Source organism: Miniopterus schreibersii, assembly GCF_964146895.1.
Source record: "Miniopterus schreibersii genome assembly, chromosome: 5".
Lineage (NCBI taxonomy): Eukaryota > Metazoa > Chordata > Mammalia > Chiroptera > Miniopteridae > Miniopterus > Miniopterus schreibersii.
Window position 1 is genome coordinate 49,648,479 of NC_138106.1, and position 16,417 is coordinate 49,664,895.

Sequence of the window (16,417 nt, forward strand, 5' to 3'; positions counted from 1 at the left end):
ACCCGCCGCCCACGTCGCGTGACTAGGCGGCGACGCGCGGGGTTAGCGCCCGCCCCCGCCTCTTCCGACGCAGCCCTCGGTTCAGTTTCCGGGGCGCCGCGGAGCTCCGGGCCTGGGGGTCGCGCGGGGCGCTCTCCGGGTTCCGGGGCCGCGCGCCCTGCGGCGGCCGGGATGGAGGAGCCTGGGGCAGCAGTGACCACGGCCGGGGAGGCCGAACTGAACTTGTCCCGTCTCAGTGTGTCCCCCGAGACGCTGGAGTCGGAGTTGGAGTCGCGGGCCGAGGAGCGACGCGGCGCGCGGGAGGCGCTGCTGCGGTTGCTGCTCCCGCACAACCGTCTGGTGTCGCTGCCGCGGGCTCTGGGCAGCGGCTTCCCGCACCTCCAGCTGCTGGACGTGAGCGGCAACGCGCTGACCGCGCTCGGGCCCGAGCTGCTGGCGCTGCGCTGCCTGCGCACGCTGCTGGCCAAGAACAACCGGCTCGGCGGGCCCTGCGCGCTGCCCAAGGGTCTGGCCCAGTCGCCTCTCTCTCGCAGCCTTCAAGTGCTCAACCTGAGCGGGAACTGCTTCCAGGAGGTGCCCGGCTCGGTGCTGGAGCTGCGCGCGCTGCAGACCCTCAGCCTGGGCGGCAACCAGCTGCAGACCATCCCGGCTGAGATCGAGAACTTGCAGAGGTGAGCGGGTCCCCGCCAGAGACACGGGAGGCCTGGAGCGGTGTCCGGGAGCCCTGGGCGCCGGGCCTGGTCTTTGCGCCCTTCAGTTGTCACCTAACCGCCTTCTTCCAGGCTCTCCCTTTAACTCTTGGGCAGTACTACCCGGCCAGCTCAGCGAATATAATAAGATAGTGTGTGACAGCAGATTTTCCAGGCAGGTTTTCTGTCTTTCTTGGATGTAAGGGAGTGATCCAAACTGAGAGCTCCTCAGACAAATGTAAATGTCACTTTCTTGCTTTGTAGCCCTTGGTGGTTTTCCACGTCTATAAATCAGCGATTTTCAACCTTGTTCATCTCATGGCACACATCAACTAATTACTAAAGTTCTGTGGCACACCAAAAAATACATATTTTTGCCAACCCGACAAGAAAAATAAGTATAATTTTGATTCATTCACACCGGATGGCTGTTGCTGTGTTGACTGTTGTTATTTCATTTGACAATCTAAGGGAAAAGTGGTCAGTGCCCCTGGCCAAATAGTCAGGTATTGCACGCTTTAAAAATTCTTGCGGCACACAGGTTGAAAACTGCTGCTTTAGATCAAAGTTTATGCCTTTTAGCAAGACATACAGGGTACTCTGATCTGAACCTTGCCTTCTAGGACATTTACTGCTCCCTATTCTCTAGCAAGAGCAATACCACAGTCCCCCATTATAGGGTATGAGGGGGGGAGGCTATGATTTCAGACCCCTAGTGGGTACTTGAAACCAGTTTTCTTTCTTTACTGCTTCCTGGACAGCAAATAATTTATTACTTATTCTGTACCTCATTTGTCCCCCCATTGCATTTATCCTATTGATTATAGTTCCTTGTTTACAGGTCTACCTCACCTAGATTATTCGGTTAATATATGAATTAAATGGAAGGCAGAAGCAGAGACACAGGTATCAAAAGTCCCTTAAATGTGCTGTGCAGGGAAGTAAGAAATAGAGCAAGAGCAAGTAGATTGTCCAAAGTGGAAAAAAGTGTCTTTCACCTGTAACATATTTTCGCAGCCTTCATTGAATTTTCTGAGATAACAGAATGTTAGAGCTGCGAGGGATCCTAGAGTTAATTGTAGTGAAAAGAACATTAGCCTGAGAATAAGAGCTCTTGATGTCCCAGCCTTAGGCAAGTCACTGAACATATCCTGACTACAGCCTCCTAATCTGCAAAGTTGAGGCATTTGGACAAGATGTCTCTTCATTTACTCATGTCGTCAACAGATATTTCCTTAATACCTACTATGTGTCAGGTGTTGGGGATACAGTGGTGAACATGATTCTGCCCTCATGAAGCTAACATACTACAAATGAGAGACATTAAACCTCATTATTTAATTACAGTTGTTATAAGTTCTATGAAGACATACAGAGTGCCTTGAAATGAAATAACAGAGGGACCTGACTTAGTTTGGCTCTTGAGCAAGTAACATTTGAATTGAGCTTTTGAAGAAAGAGAATTAACTAGGAGAGGGTGAGGTGGGATCAGCCCAGGTAGAAGGAACACACAGGTGAGAAAGCCCAGCAACAAGAAGGACTGAAGGCCAAAATTTTGAAAGGAGGACATTGTATTAGAGCATAGTGGGAAAGTGGCAAATATATTTCAACCAGACCTCAGGCCATGTCAGATCTTGAAGGCCTTGGTAAGGTTTCAATTCTACATCCACAGAGTTTTAAGCACATCTGTCTTGCTGTGTAAGAATGAAGTGGGGGGAGGGGGGAGAGATAAGAGATTTTGAGGGCTGGTTAGAAGGAAGCTATTATAGTAGAATTAGAGATGATGGTTGCTTATATCAGGGTGATGCTAAGCATAAGAAGTAAAAGGGTTTAAAGAAATTTAGATGCAAAATTGGCAGGCCTTGGTTCCTTCTAATTTTGGTGTTACATAATTCTAACCTCATTTGAATTTTCTCAGTATACTAAGAAAAACTCTGTTACATTCTATTTATCATCTGGTCTAGTCACTTCTTTTGTAAGATATCAATTTATGTATTGCACACTAGCTTCCAAAACATTCCAGGGCTTTAATATTTAGCTTCTGTTTCTTTCACAGTCCTCTTATCTTCATTTTCTAAAACCACATCATGCAGACACTGACAGAAGGGTCATGAACTGAAAAAGGAAAGAGAAACAAAACATTTTCTACTTATATCTGTGATTAAAGTTGATTGACACAGAGGGACTCTACTATAATTTTTTTCAATGGGTCATTGGCCTTTGCTAGAGAAAAGCCACGCATTTCAGTATTGCTAAGGATTGAAGAAATGGGATATTTTTCAGGAAGCAAGTCTAAGATTGGTCTGTTAATGATAAACAGAAAGGAAAGGAAGAATTCTATAAATTTCGTGAATGGTTTTCCTATTTTCTATATTTGTCAAACACTGAAAGAATAGAATTGTTCCAGGCCTGATTAACAGGTGTAATGCTGACAAACAAGAACTTTTAAATACTACAGTTTTGTTTTAAATTCAATAATAGTTTCCTTTCTCTTTACAGAAAAGCATGTTTAGAAACAGTAGAGTATGTTTTAGAAATTTAATTCCCACAAATCATTTAAGGGCTTCAAGTCCCTAGAACTTTGGGAATTATTTGAATTTCAAAGTGAGAAATAGGCCAGAAAGTATAAATTTACTATGCTGGTTGTGTAATTTGATTAATGATACCCATCAGTTGCAAAAGAGAATTGATTTAATTTTGAAATCATGGGCGTGGTTATATTTTAGAACATCAGATCCTTCTCTGCCAAGTCACACTAACTACTAAGGTTTGACATCCTTTGTCTGTATGCCTTCCCACCCACTCCAGAACATGGAGAGAAAAACACCCTGAGTAGTAAATGAACACCAGACACTAATTTCTCTAGGTTCCTGACTTAAATAGAAAAGACAATATTTAAATTTGCTCTCACTCACTCTCCCCTCTATTCACTTTCTTTTCTCCTTCAGTAGACTTAATGGAGGTGGTTATTTAAAAAGACTTCAAGGTTTGCTAATATTTTTCCCAGATAGTCTTCTCAAAATAATTCTTTTTCCAGGGTAGTTTCAGTTTTGGGGCCTCCAAATAGTCTTATCTAATTCTGTTCTTATTCTATTCTAGTAGCTCTCATCATTGAAAAATAGAGATTTCTGAATAACTGAGCATTAACTTAGACCATTTTTGTTAAGACCAAAAAATCCTGCCTAGGAAGTTTTTAAACCAGTGCTTAAACATTTACATGTAGGAGAATTCAGTCTTGTATACAGACAATTGATTTTTGATACAGGCAATATTTGAAAGACAAAAAATAACATATTAAAATTAAACTTATCTGCTTTTACCAAGCCTTATAAATATTAAAAGTTTACACAATCAGAAATAGAAAAAGAGTATCATTAATATATTTTTTAAGTGACAGAAGTCTGAATTACCTCACATCAAGGAAGACAAGATTATGAAGTACAGATAAATTCAACAAATGGAAGAAATTATACCTAGAAAATACTTGTAATAAGGCATCTACAAAGGACTTTTAAATAAGCATGTTTCCTAACTTCAGAGAGGTAAAGGAGGGAATTCCATCATTGTAACAAAAATAAGAAGTTTAAAAATTGGCAGTTATGAAAACCCCAATTAGAATTCCTAGAAATGAAAAAATATAATTATGAACTCAATAGGCCAAATGGTAGCTTGTAGCACAAAAACATAAAGAAATGGAAAGTATGAAAGAAATGTTAAGAGACATGGAGAACTAATTCTGAAGTTCCACTGCTATTTACTAGGACTTCTAGACAGAGAATAGAGAGCATGTAGGAAAAGCAATGTTTGAAATAACAGTGGTTGAGAATTTCCCACAATTAAAAAGAGTACTTTAAAATGGTATCTTGACACATGATAAAATTTCAGAACAATAAGGTTAAATAAAGAAGAAAGATCTTAAAAGCTCCTAATAATTTTAAAAAATGCAATGGAACAATATTTTCCTAGCCCCAATAAAAGTAACAGTCAACCTACAATTTAATGCCCAGCCAAGCTATGTATTACTCAAGAGTGAGGGAAAAAATAAAAATATCAGAAACAAAGGACTCAAAGATTAGTAACCATGGTGGGTCCTTTCTGAAAGAATCTCTAACGGATATACTTGAGTTACATTCTAGAACAGCAAGTTTCAACCTTTCCATCTCATGGCACACACAAACTAATTTCTAAAATCCGGCAGCACACCAAAAAATATATTTCTTGCCGATCTGACAAGAAAATAGGTATAATTTTGATTCCAATATTCACACCGGATGGCTATTGTTGTGTTGGTTGTTATTTTTTTATTTCACAGTCTAAGGGAAAAGAGATCAGTCCCCCCAACTAAATAGTCAGGTATTGCATGTTTTAAAAATTCTTGCATCACAGGGGTTGAAAATCGCTGCTCCAGAAGGGTAACTTGGCTGCTGTGGGGAAAATAGCTGCTGATGTGAGAGGGGAATGTGATGGGAAGAGTGGAAGCAGGAAGAGCAGACTGGAGGCGAATGTGGTAGTCCAGATATGAAATGGTAGAGATTTGCTTGGTACACCTTTTTCTGTCCCTTTACTTTTAATGTATTGGGGTATTTCTATTTTAAGTGTAAGTCTTATAAAAAAGCGCACAACTTGATAAAATTCCAAGTCCTTACCGAGGTCTGAAGGACCTGATCTGGCCTTCCTAGGCTTGCTCTCTGACCTATGTGACTATCACTGCCCCACCTCTGTCTCCTGATCTACCCACAGTGGCTGTGTGCTGTTTTATAGCATAAGCATTTTTCCACTTCAGGGATTTGTTCTGAGTCATTTCATTCAGATCTCTGTTCAGATGTCAACCTCAGGAAACGTTTTATGGCTATCCTGTCTAGAATATCACTTTCATCAAATCTGATTACCTCCCTTTTTCTTTATAGCACTTAAAGCTATATAGCAAAATATATACAGTTTCATTGATTTATTGTCTGTCTCTCTCACTAGAATGTAAGCTACTTAAGGTCAAGTACTTGGTCTTATTTCCACTATATTCCCTAGAAGGGTGCATGTTAGGTGTCTGGTTCATATTTGTTGGCTAGGCACTTTACGTGTAATATAATAACATTATTGCATTAAAAAGAAGAGGAAACGAGCATAATGAGATTAAGTAACTGGCCCAAATTTTTACACTGGTAAGTAGTAGAGCTAGGATTAAATGAAATAAATTGTAACAGAAATAAAACCAGCAGGTAGTATTGATAATATCACATTGTTTGCGGGTAGTTTTTATCGCGCGCTCTACTACCAGTCAATGTAAAACGTATAAATACGTTTCCCGCATACAATGTGGTATTATCTAATATTGGTGTGTCTTGTACCTGTAATATAAGCTCCCTGAAGATTACCGTATTTCTGTAGAGACTGTATAGCACACAGCAAATCCTAACTAAAACATTTGCTGAGTGTTCATTGTAATAAAGGCAGTGGGGTGTCTTATCTAGCTTTGGTTTGTTTACTTTTTGTTTTTATTTATCTTTGCAGTTTAGAGTGTTTATATCTTGGAGGAAACTTCATCAAAGAAATCCCACCAGAATTAGCAAATCTGCCTTCTCTAAATTACTTGGTATTATGTGATAACAGAATCCAAAGTGTGCCTCCTCAGCTTTCACAGTGAGTAGTTTCAGGCAATTTTTTAATGTATATGTAGAGATACACGCTTAGGAATTATTGTTTTGGCATTCACCCACATGTTTTATATGTAGAAAAGAATTAGATGTTACATGAGAATTACAGTTCTGAGTTTTGTTTATTTTTAATGTTACCTTTAAATGCTCTGGTTTATTTCTCACAATATTTGTATAGCTTGTTTTCTGTAGTAAAAAATAGAGTATTCATTTGGCAGAGATTTCCCAGGTTTTATGGGAGTTTGTTGGTTTTATATTTGATATGAAGCATTCGTATCCTAATGAGATAATGTGAAGGATCTTGATTCCTGTTGTATTTAAAATATATATATATTTCTTTTGGCTATCCAAATGATAAAACATCCCCCCCAAACCTTTAAATCTAGCATTTATATTTCATTTAGCACATCAGAATACTCTAAGTATTCTAAACTCCCCAAAATTCCATGAGCAAAATCCCTTCATGACATTTACAAGTCTGCGCTCTGACCTAGTTTCAGCACTTGTAAATTTTATTTTCGTTGACATCTTCATTAGTCATTCTTCTGGGGGAATCAAGTTCTTCACTTGACTTGGTCGTAGTCTTGCTTACTGTCGCTGGCTTTTGTGCTGCATTCATTCTAGGTTGCATTCACTTCGATCCCTCAGTCTTCACAATAACTTGCTGACATACCTGCCTCGAGAGATCCTCAACCTTATTCATTTGGAAGAATTGAGTTTGCGAGGAAATCCGTTGGTTGTGCGTTTTGTTAGAGATTTAACCTATGACCCTCCAACTCTCCTGGAATTAGCTGCGAGGACCATTAAAATTCGAAATATTTCCTACACTCCCTGTGATCTTCCTGGGAATCTTCTTAGATACTTGAGTTTAGCCAGCAATTGCCCAAACCCAAAGTGTGGAGGTAAGTTTAATTTAGTGTTCTTGTTTCCCATTCATTTAGCTGTTTTTAAAATTGATGATCTAAGTGTTGTTTTCATTAGCTGTTTTCTTTCAGAGAAAGGCAATTAGTCTGTTTCTCTCATCCTTTCATGCTTTCACGAGAAACTAAGACGTTTTACTCTCTCTGGATTTCTGTTTTCCTTTTCTTTCTATTCTTTTCATAGTTCTTTATGATTCATACACACAAGGAAAACACCCAGAAAGTCTCATCCTGTTTTGGAACTGCCGTAGGATTTGTAAAATGAGAGGAAACACAAAAGAAGCGTGACGGTCCTAATTGCTTAGAAAGAATCTCTAAAATGTTTAGCTACCTTTCATACTTATTTGAGGGACATGTTTTTAGAGTCACCATTCTGAGTATCAGGTACCTTTACTCAGAGTATGATTCAGGATATATGAGAATGGGCAAAATGTGTGCCAATTTCAGAATGTACCCTGGAATTTTATATTCTTTTAAATCCATGGTTCAAAATTTCTTCAGTTTAGAGCATATGGAGAGAATTAAACAAATGCTATAATGTAAGGCAGAGTGAAGTAGGAATTCAGTATAGTATTAGAAATCAAAGGAGGGAGAAAGTACATTTAACTAGATCTGGAAAAGATGGAATGATTCTTGAAATATGAGTTGGATTTTGATAGGTTAAGATTGAGGATAAACTTTTCATATGGAAAAAGTAAAATTGGAGATAAAATAGCAGTATGGGGCAGAATGTTGGCTGAGTAATAATTTGGCTCAAAACTATAATTAGGGGAGTAATGAGTGAAAAGAGTTTATAAAAGATACATTAAGACCAGCTTATGAAAAGCCCGGAGTGCCAGGGGGTGAGGGTGGGAGTAGGTGACTGGCAGCCGGTTATTTCATTTTGACTCCTTCATAAAAGACTTCTTTAAAAACCCAATTTGATGGCGGTACAGGAATTTTTTTACTGTTGTCCGATAAATGTAGGTGCTGAGGAAATGATGCATAATGATGATAAGAGGTTTTCCTGGAAGCCCCATCATGTCTTGAAACCATTATAAAGTTTAAGAAGAAAATGATTTAAGTTCCTCAGAGAATATCAAAAAAGAAAAAAGACACTATTGGATTAAAAAGAACAATACTCTGGGCCCTTTCTAGACACTCACTCTTAGAAGTAGAGGATACTGTGCTGTGCCAAATTAGAAATACTTAACACTCTTCTCTGGTTCTCTTTCCTAAGTTGGCTTTAACAATGGCCAGGGACACATTCACAGCAGACTTTCAGGTTTAACAGTCTTTAATCTCTTCATTAAATCTCTCCTTTTCTGCAAATGGACCTCTACAAGAATTCTTTACTCTTAGTTGTTTCTGAATTACTTCTTCAGTATGCTGATGTGTTATTTATCTTAGGAACAAAAATACATTTAAAATTATTAGTTTAAAATTTGAGATAATATATAAATAAACCATCGACAATTTTTTCTCCTCAGACTCGTTATTGAACTCTAAACAAAAGTAATTTTATATTTTGTGAGATATTTTCTTTTTTCTTTTCTTTTTTTTTTTTTTAATATATCTTTATTGACTTCAGAGAGAGGAAAGGAGAGGGAGAGAGAGAGACAGAAACATCAATGATGAGAGAGTCATTGATCGGCTGCAGCCCGCCACCTGGGCATGTGCCCTGACCGGGAATCGAACCCCGATTGCCTGGATCCCAGGTCGACGCTCAACCGCTGAGCCACGCCCGGCTGGGCGAGATATTTTCTTTGTATAGTCTGAGATCTTAAAAATGACAAGATAATATTGTACTATTTTAGCTCGTGGTTACTCTATACTGCTTTATTTTGTTACTTCCACCTGTTTTCAGGAAGCTAACACATTTTGAGGGTATTATAAAAATATTCATTGACCAGTTTATTGAATTTATCTACTTTCCTAAATTGTTCAAAGTAATATACCTTGAATTTCCTTTCTTAAACTATGAGTTATACTTACTATAGGATCAAAAAAATTAGAAAGTTAATGGGGAAGTATTAGGAAAAAAATTAATAGAAATTATTTCTCCTTTGTTTGGACCACATCTTTTTATTTTGGTCTTTTATGTGACATACACAGAGTAGTTGGTGCCAGAGGAAACTTAGGTAAGGTATAGAGGTTAAGAGTTCTAGATGTTCCAGTTGTCCTGCAATCATTGTAACAGCCTGGGCTAGGGATGTACAGTATCTTTAAGGATCATCTAGAACCCTGAGATATAGCAACCTCTACTTTTCTTTCAGCTCTAAATGTATTTTTACTTGGCTCAAGGGCCACAGTTCAAGAGTACTGTGAAATCAAAATTAGGAATCAAAAGAGCTAAATACTAGTTTCATTCTACCTAACAATATATAATTCTCTGAAAACCCTATGAGACCATTAATGAAACAGCTTTGAAGCCTGTAGACTTAGAACCTGTGGAAATGTAAGGTAGCATTTTGTTTCTTTTCATTTTGCTTCTCAGTACATAAGAACAGGAGTACCAAAGTTGTCTCCTTTCTGCAAATTTTGAAGTTTTGTGGGCTTTTTAAAGTTTCTTGACTGTAGAGTAGTACTAAGGAGTGGCTTGGTTGATGGAGGGAAGGGTACTTTAGGTATCCTATAATCTCTATCAGCCACTATCCACCAAATCACCCAGGGAAAACAAGCTAAATAGTGTCCTTTTAATACCAGCTCCCTTTAAGATAAATCTCCTGGCCTTCTCTTTGCAGCCAAATCGCTATAAATAGCTGTAAACAGCTATAGAAACATCTACTAGTTCTGCTTACGATTCACAAAAGAGAAGACTGTACATGATGTTGCTTTAGAATGCTGGAGAAATGGTTGCAAAAGAAACTGACTCTCTGCTTTGTAATAATTACTTTATACTTATTCCCCCTCCTCTCCAGGAGTCTACTTTGACTGCTGTGTCAGACAAATCAAATTTGTGGACTTCTGTGGGAAGTACCGCCTCCCCCTGATGCACTACTTGTGTTCGCCAGAATGCTCTTCGCCCTGCAGTTCTGCCTCTCACAGCTCCACGTCCCAGAGCGAATCTGACTCAGAGGACGAAGCCAGTGTTGCCGCACACAGAATGCAGAAAGTCCTTCTTGGCTGAAGAGAGTGCAGGGTGGAACGAAACACTGAAAGACTGAGGAAAGGTGGTTAGGAAAGGAGGAGACTTTGAAGTTCACTAGAAACATTATCTTCACCTCGAATGTCCATGAAAGAGTCAGAGGTGATGTAAAAGATTTTATGTTTCATTTACTCATTCAGCAGGAATGAGTCGTTTCATGTTTGGGTTTTTTTAATGTAATTCACTCTGAATGGCAGTTTTGAATTGGCTGATTGTTTGCAATTTTCACTCAAGTGTTGTATAACTCTCACAGCAGACTAGAACATTCTGAAAAGTAGTGCTATGATAAACCATGAGTGGCGACAGTTACGACGAAGAGAGAAATGCTCAAAACTGTAATCATTACCAGAGTTGTCCTTGGGTTTAGGGGAACACTGTACCATAATAGGATTACCCTCCTTTTCGTATATTATTCATGTGTCAAAATTACAGAGCTGTTCAGATAAGCTCACAGATGGTTACATAGGACCTAAACCTTTCTGACCTACTAACTGGTAAAGTAGGGATATAACTTTATGTGGGATTTTAAAACTCTTCATTTTTGCTCCTTTATTTTATATGATGGTTGTTACCCTTAGGTAATCCACAAATGGCTGTTATAGTGCCTTAAGTCCTAGCTAGGATTTAGAAGTTTATTCAAGAAATGATGCCAGAACAGCCTATATCCTGTCATACTATGCAGAACACTTGAAATATGCTTTAACAGAACTAGGTAAACAACTATGTATCTGACATCTGAGCTCATGGCAACCTTAACTTCATTTTTTGCTTAAACATGAAGTAATCCCCCTAGCAAATCACTTTTACACTTAATGGGAGGCCACAGTCTTGATCAGTCTGTTCATCATAAGAGAATAATAGTTTTTGATTGAAAAATCAGATTTCTTTTGACAGAAAAGAGAGGTAAGCTAAGAAAGCTTCTTTATATCTTGTATTAAAGGAGCGGGAAAGTGATTTAAAAATTTTAATAGTCATGATTCCATTGCCTATGTGTACTAAACTGTAACTTTCTCTACATTTTAAAGAAACACTAGAAAAACATTACAACAAACCAAATAAAATTTGGGGCAGCAGTCATTGTGTTTGTACACAGTAGAACAATTTTCAGAACCAGTTTAACCATGGGATATTTTTTGACAATAATGTATTGATAACATAAAAAATTGTTAAATAATCCTTAAAGTGCAGTAGAAAAATGCTTTCAGATTACTTTCTATTAGAAATGACCCAATTTTTTTTTATTAACTAGCTTAATATGCAATAAAAGTTGAATAATTGTCCACTTACAAGTTGGTAGTATAAAATAAAATACACAACACATACTAGCAATCTTAGATCATTCACCTATAATAACTTGATTGTTTGTTGGTAAGTGTTACCTATACAGTAACACGCAGGTCAGAAATGCATTGGAACAGGAGATGATCTCCCTTCTGACTTGCTGGCATTCGTGAATGGACACATCATTTCTTAAAACATTGTTTTGCAACAGTTATATGTATATGTATTAGGTTTTTGTCATATATATTATTTTTTATTTTAGAAGAATATACTGTAGGATAGTTCAGGGTTTGTCTGTTTATTATATGTTAGTTCATGAAACATCATGAGAGTTTCATGACTGCAGTTGTGAAACGCTGCTATAAAGAAAATCCCTTCCCCTTGTTATAATGTAGTAAGATTCTTTTTTCCTTTTGATTCAGAATTTTCTGTCTTTGGAAGTAATCTAGTATATTTCTACTGCCTAACAAAGTAGTATATGGGTGATTATATCTTACAATGGAAGTAATAAAAAGTCTTTGTTTACTTCTCCTTTTGAGCCACAGCAAGCTACATACTATAAACTTATAAATGGTAAAGATGACTTAGGCAGTGCCTAAGTGGCAAGCACAAAATGTTTTTAAGTGACTTAGTTTACATACATAAAACATTTTCACAGAAAATCATGTATTCATAGTAAAATACTCAAATTATTTAATACGACCAAATTTTTAGGCTTAAATGCCACAATTTGCTTTCAAATTCATTACTAGCTTGGCCTAACAGCTTGGGTAATCTTCTAAGAGTTAGTCTTTGTAAAATAAATAGGTAGGTATGTAAATATGGTATTTAACCTTACATACCTCTTTCCAGCTTCCCAGAAAGAAGATATACTGATTTAGCTTTTACAGATGTGTAAGGAGGTCCAACCAGAAAGAGTTTCTAGCCTTTGCTATATAATGTAGATATATACCAAAGTATACGGCAAAATACTTTCAGCAAAATGTTTGCTATGGTTCTCTATATGTACATTTGAAAACCTAAGATCAGTGTCCAACTGTCTTTGGTGACGTTTACTGAAATCTACATTATAGCTGTTAGTTTTATCTTCTTTTTAAATCTTTTACAAGAGCTTTTTACCTTTTGTAACCTTTTACAGAGCTGCTAATAATTTCTAAGATTTTCCCCTGTTTTATTTCCCCCCTACTTTCCCCTTTTTTGTAACAGGTGACTGTAGATATTAAACCAGAAGGTGAGATACAAGGGACTTGATATTCTAGAAACCATATAATCAGCTCCCGAATCATATAGCTAACCATGTAGTTAAAATAATAGTCTATCTCTCTTTAGTTGTTACGTCACGTTTGTGTTTAAACTATAGTTAATAAACTTCAACTGTATTTTTTGAGATTTATAGAATCTGCATGAATTTTCATAATGAAATAAGTATTTTTATCTTCACTTGGACAGTTTTAGTGACCAAAAGTTATATGGATAAAACTACTTAACCAAAGCATTAATGTGTTTGGAATGAAATTTTTCAGTGCTAATATTTGAAATTGAAATGGATACACTGAATATTCTTAGTAATCTTTATTCCTAGAATCCAGTTCTCAGTGTCACCAAACTGAGTTGTGAAATAGTCCTGGGATTTTAGGAAATAATAAGATTGACTAATAGGATATATTTTGCTTTCATAGTGCCAGAGAATGACCTAAAGACAAGCTAGTCGGGGTTCTCAGTATTCCCTGTATTTGAGTAGTGGAGGTAGGTCTGAGGATTACCTTTCATATTTTACTTCTAAATGTGTGCCAGAAAAGTCTCTTAATCTAAAGTTCTTGATACTTGGAGCTTTAAGCCTTGAAATTAAAAAAAAAAAAAAAGACTTGCATTGTAAATTGTACCTCAAATTTGAGAAATTTTTGTATTGCTGTAAATATAAGTAAAGGCAGTTCACACTAGTGCAGTGTAATACTGTAGACCAGTTCCATCAAACACTATAAATATCAATTTTAAATAAAAGAAGAAAAGGAAAAGCCTCATTACTGGAGTGTGAAGTGAAAGAACTATTTTAAAGCAAAAAAGAGAGGGAAATGGAACTCACTAGGGATATCCCTGAGCAAAGAAAGTTCTTTAAAGTAATAGTGAATTGTTTTAAAATTAAGTGGCCCACCGACTACCATCTCAAAAGCCTTTCTCATTGATTTCTTTAGTTTCTGCTATTGGGATATTGTCCACATCCCTCCATAATGAAGGGCCAGCAAGCAATAGGATTTTTTTTTTTAAGCCAACTTTGCACTTTCCAAAGGGAGAAAGTAATACCTCATTAACCTGGAATTTGTGGTACAGTCTTGGTTAATGTTTATCTTTCACTATGTAAAAAAAGAAAAAACACAAAACAGATAATTACTGCAGATAAATTTGATCTTTTAAAGCATTTTATAGAAAAAAATATTCTAAATAATAACCTTTGTAGACAAAACTATATCAGTTATAGTATGTGTATATAAAATTAGTTAAGCTGCACTTTTTTAGAAATACCTAACTTTTACCTAAAAGAGTCCCTTTCTTCTTATCCAAAATAGAGATTTTATTATGGCTATATCAATACTACTCCCCATTTAGTCCAAAATAGTGAGCTTTCAATACTGAGCTGGGCATTTAACAACAGTAAAGGCTATCTGCAATACACAGTTCTGATTTCCTCTTTATAGAAGAGACATAATTGACGTTCACTGTGTCTGCATTAACACTATACTCTGTAACATTAATGTGATGAATTTAATAGCATCCAGTTTTGTATTTGCATTAGAGTCGTGATTCTTTTAAAGGTAGCAGTGTCTTTAGTTGTGCTCAGAAAAGTATGTGCCTTAAATCCTCCACTCTACGCGCAAAGTTTGGGAACTTTGTCATTTAATAAGTTGTGAGAGTCTTGTCATCCTTTGCATTTGACTTGAGGGAGAAAAACTGTGATCTTGAGGGATTCCTTTCACCTCATGTCTGTGAATCTCGGGCTTCTGGAGAGGGAATCCCAATTATGCATCCTCGCAGAAAGTCAAAGCCATAAGGATAATGTACCCTGAAATAAAATCAGTGAAAAGGTATGTTCTCTTTTATTTTATAAAGAAAATTTATCTGCTACCACTAAGGGGTGATAGCAGTTCCTAACCAACTTCATATTAATGACATCATATAAAGATATTATTGCCATGAGGCCTAGCATATTTTGTGAGTGGCTTCTCTATAATACTACGTTGAAGGGGGGGTGTATTTTTTAATATTTTTGCATGTATATATCTTCATTCTTTTTTCTTCTCCTTGGTCCATATTTTCCAACATCATGTAGAAAATAACAGTTCACTAACAACACACATTTCACATTATTAAACATTTTCAGGGTAATATTGATTTGGGTGCTACTAGACTTATCTAATATTGATCTGTCTCAATTTATCACAAGAGACAGCATTTAACCTTGTAAATATTCAAATGTACTTAGTTTAATGAAGATTTTTTAATATACCATCATACCAGAAAGCCATGGTTTCTGGAGAGACTGACTGCATTCACCAGAACTTATTTCTTCTTTTTTTGTGAATAAATTGGATAAAATTGTTTTTTTCTAAATTCCAGTCAGGGCAAGAAACTAGAATAAGATTGACATCTCTACTGCTGGTACTACAAAAACATCACTAAATTGGGTTAATACTTCTGTCTGCAACTGATGTTTTTAGAGACTCCTTTCACTAACTTAAATAGTTGTCATTGATGTATTATTGGAAAGGAATATTAAACTCAGTGATCCCTTTACAACAATCATGGAGAGACCTGTGTGCCTGCAGTTGGTGTTTATTGCATTTCTGAGCCCACTTTGTATTCATGAGAAAAAAAAACATAATGGGGGGAATATTTTAAATAATCAGTATTTTAACTTTTTATAAACTTTGGGACTTTAAAGTATAAATAAAGGATGTTGAAAATCATGTACTTTGGTCAAATTACTTTTTATCTGATTTTAAAATTTTCTGTATTTGAAATCTCATGAATTAGGAGTATCTATATAGGTATATATAGATATTTAAAACTTAATGGTAACAATAAATGTAATTCAGCAACATGATTCAATAATTAAATTTTATTTTCAGGACAAGATACAGTTCATTGCATCAGATTTGTAAGTTACCTTGTAATGGTAAATGCTCTAAAAAGACGGTTTAAGCTACTTCAATTATTCCCCCAGGACACACAAAAGAATGTGATCTTGTATTAACTAACCCCCTGTGTGAATTTTTCTGTATCAAACATTGTGCTGTATTGTATTAAAAGTGTGTTGTTGGAATTTGATTCTATACTCTGGAAAAGTAATCGTATTTTAGTTTTAATTGACAAGCATTTATTTTTAAAAAAAACTAAAATCCTTGTAATGTTGATATTTGCCTGATTACTTGCTGTACATGAATACATACATTAAGCATATAGCAACATTTACTCTCTATGCTAGTTGCAAGGGATAAAAGATGAATTATACCAGATCCCTTTCTACTAGAGTTCCTTCTGCTTCCACAGTCTTAAAAGATTTATGAACACATACTCTAATAAGAAACCAGGTCACCCTAGCCATTTGGCTCAGTGGTTAGAGTGTCGGCCCACGGACTGCAGAGTCATGGGTTTGATTCCAGCCAAGGGCATGTACCTCAGTTGAAGGCTCAATCCGGCCCCAGTCAGGGTGGGTGCAGGAGGCAACCAATCATTGTGTCTCTCTCACATCAA

The 16,417-nt window shown here is 36.8% G+C and overlaps 1 protein-coding gene across 1 annotated transcript; it reads left to right on the forward strand.

Moving 5' to 3' along the window:
• Positions 1 to 9: 9 nt before the first annotated feature.
• Positions 10 to 16,077, forward strand: LRRC58 (leucine rich repeat containing 58). Its single transcript, XM_081138989.1, has 4 exons — positions 10 to 671; positions 6,198 to 6,326; positions 6,965 to 7,242; positions 10,161 to 16,077. The coding sequence occupies exons 1-4, from the start codon at positions 172 to 174 to the stop codon at positions 10,367 to 10,369; spliced, it is 1,116 nt and encodes a 371-aa protein (XP_080995115.1). The 5' UTR covers positions 10 to 171; the 3' UTR covers positions 10,370 to 16,077.
• Positions 16,078 to 16,417: the final 340 nt, after the last annotated feature.

What these genes read in the sequence shown, in the direction of transcription:
- LRRC58 (XM_081138989.1), top strand. Translation starts at nt 172, where the DNA reads ATGGAGGAGCCTGGGGCAGCAGTGACCACGGCCGGGGAGGCCGAACTG. An exon ending in GTGCCTCCTCAGCTTTCACA is followed by an intron (nt 6,327 to 6,964) that starts GTGAGTAGTTTC and finishes CATTCATTCTAG; the next exon opens with GTTGCATTCACTTCGATCCC. An exon ending in CCCAAACCCAAAGTGTGGAG is followed by an intron (nt 7,243 to 10,160) that starts GTAAGTTTAATT and finishes CCTCCTCTCCAG; the next exon opens with GAGTCTACTTTGACTGCTGT.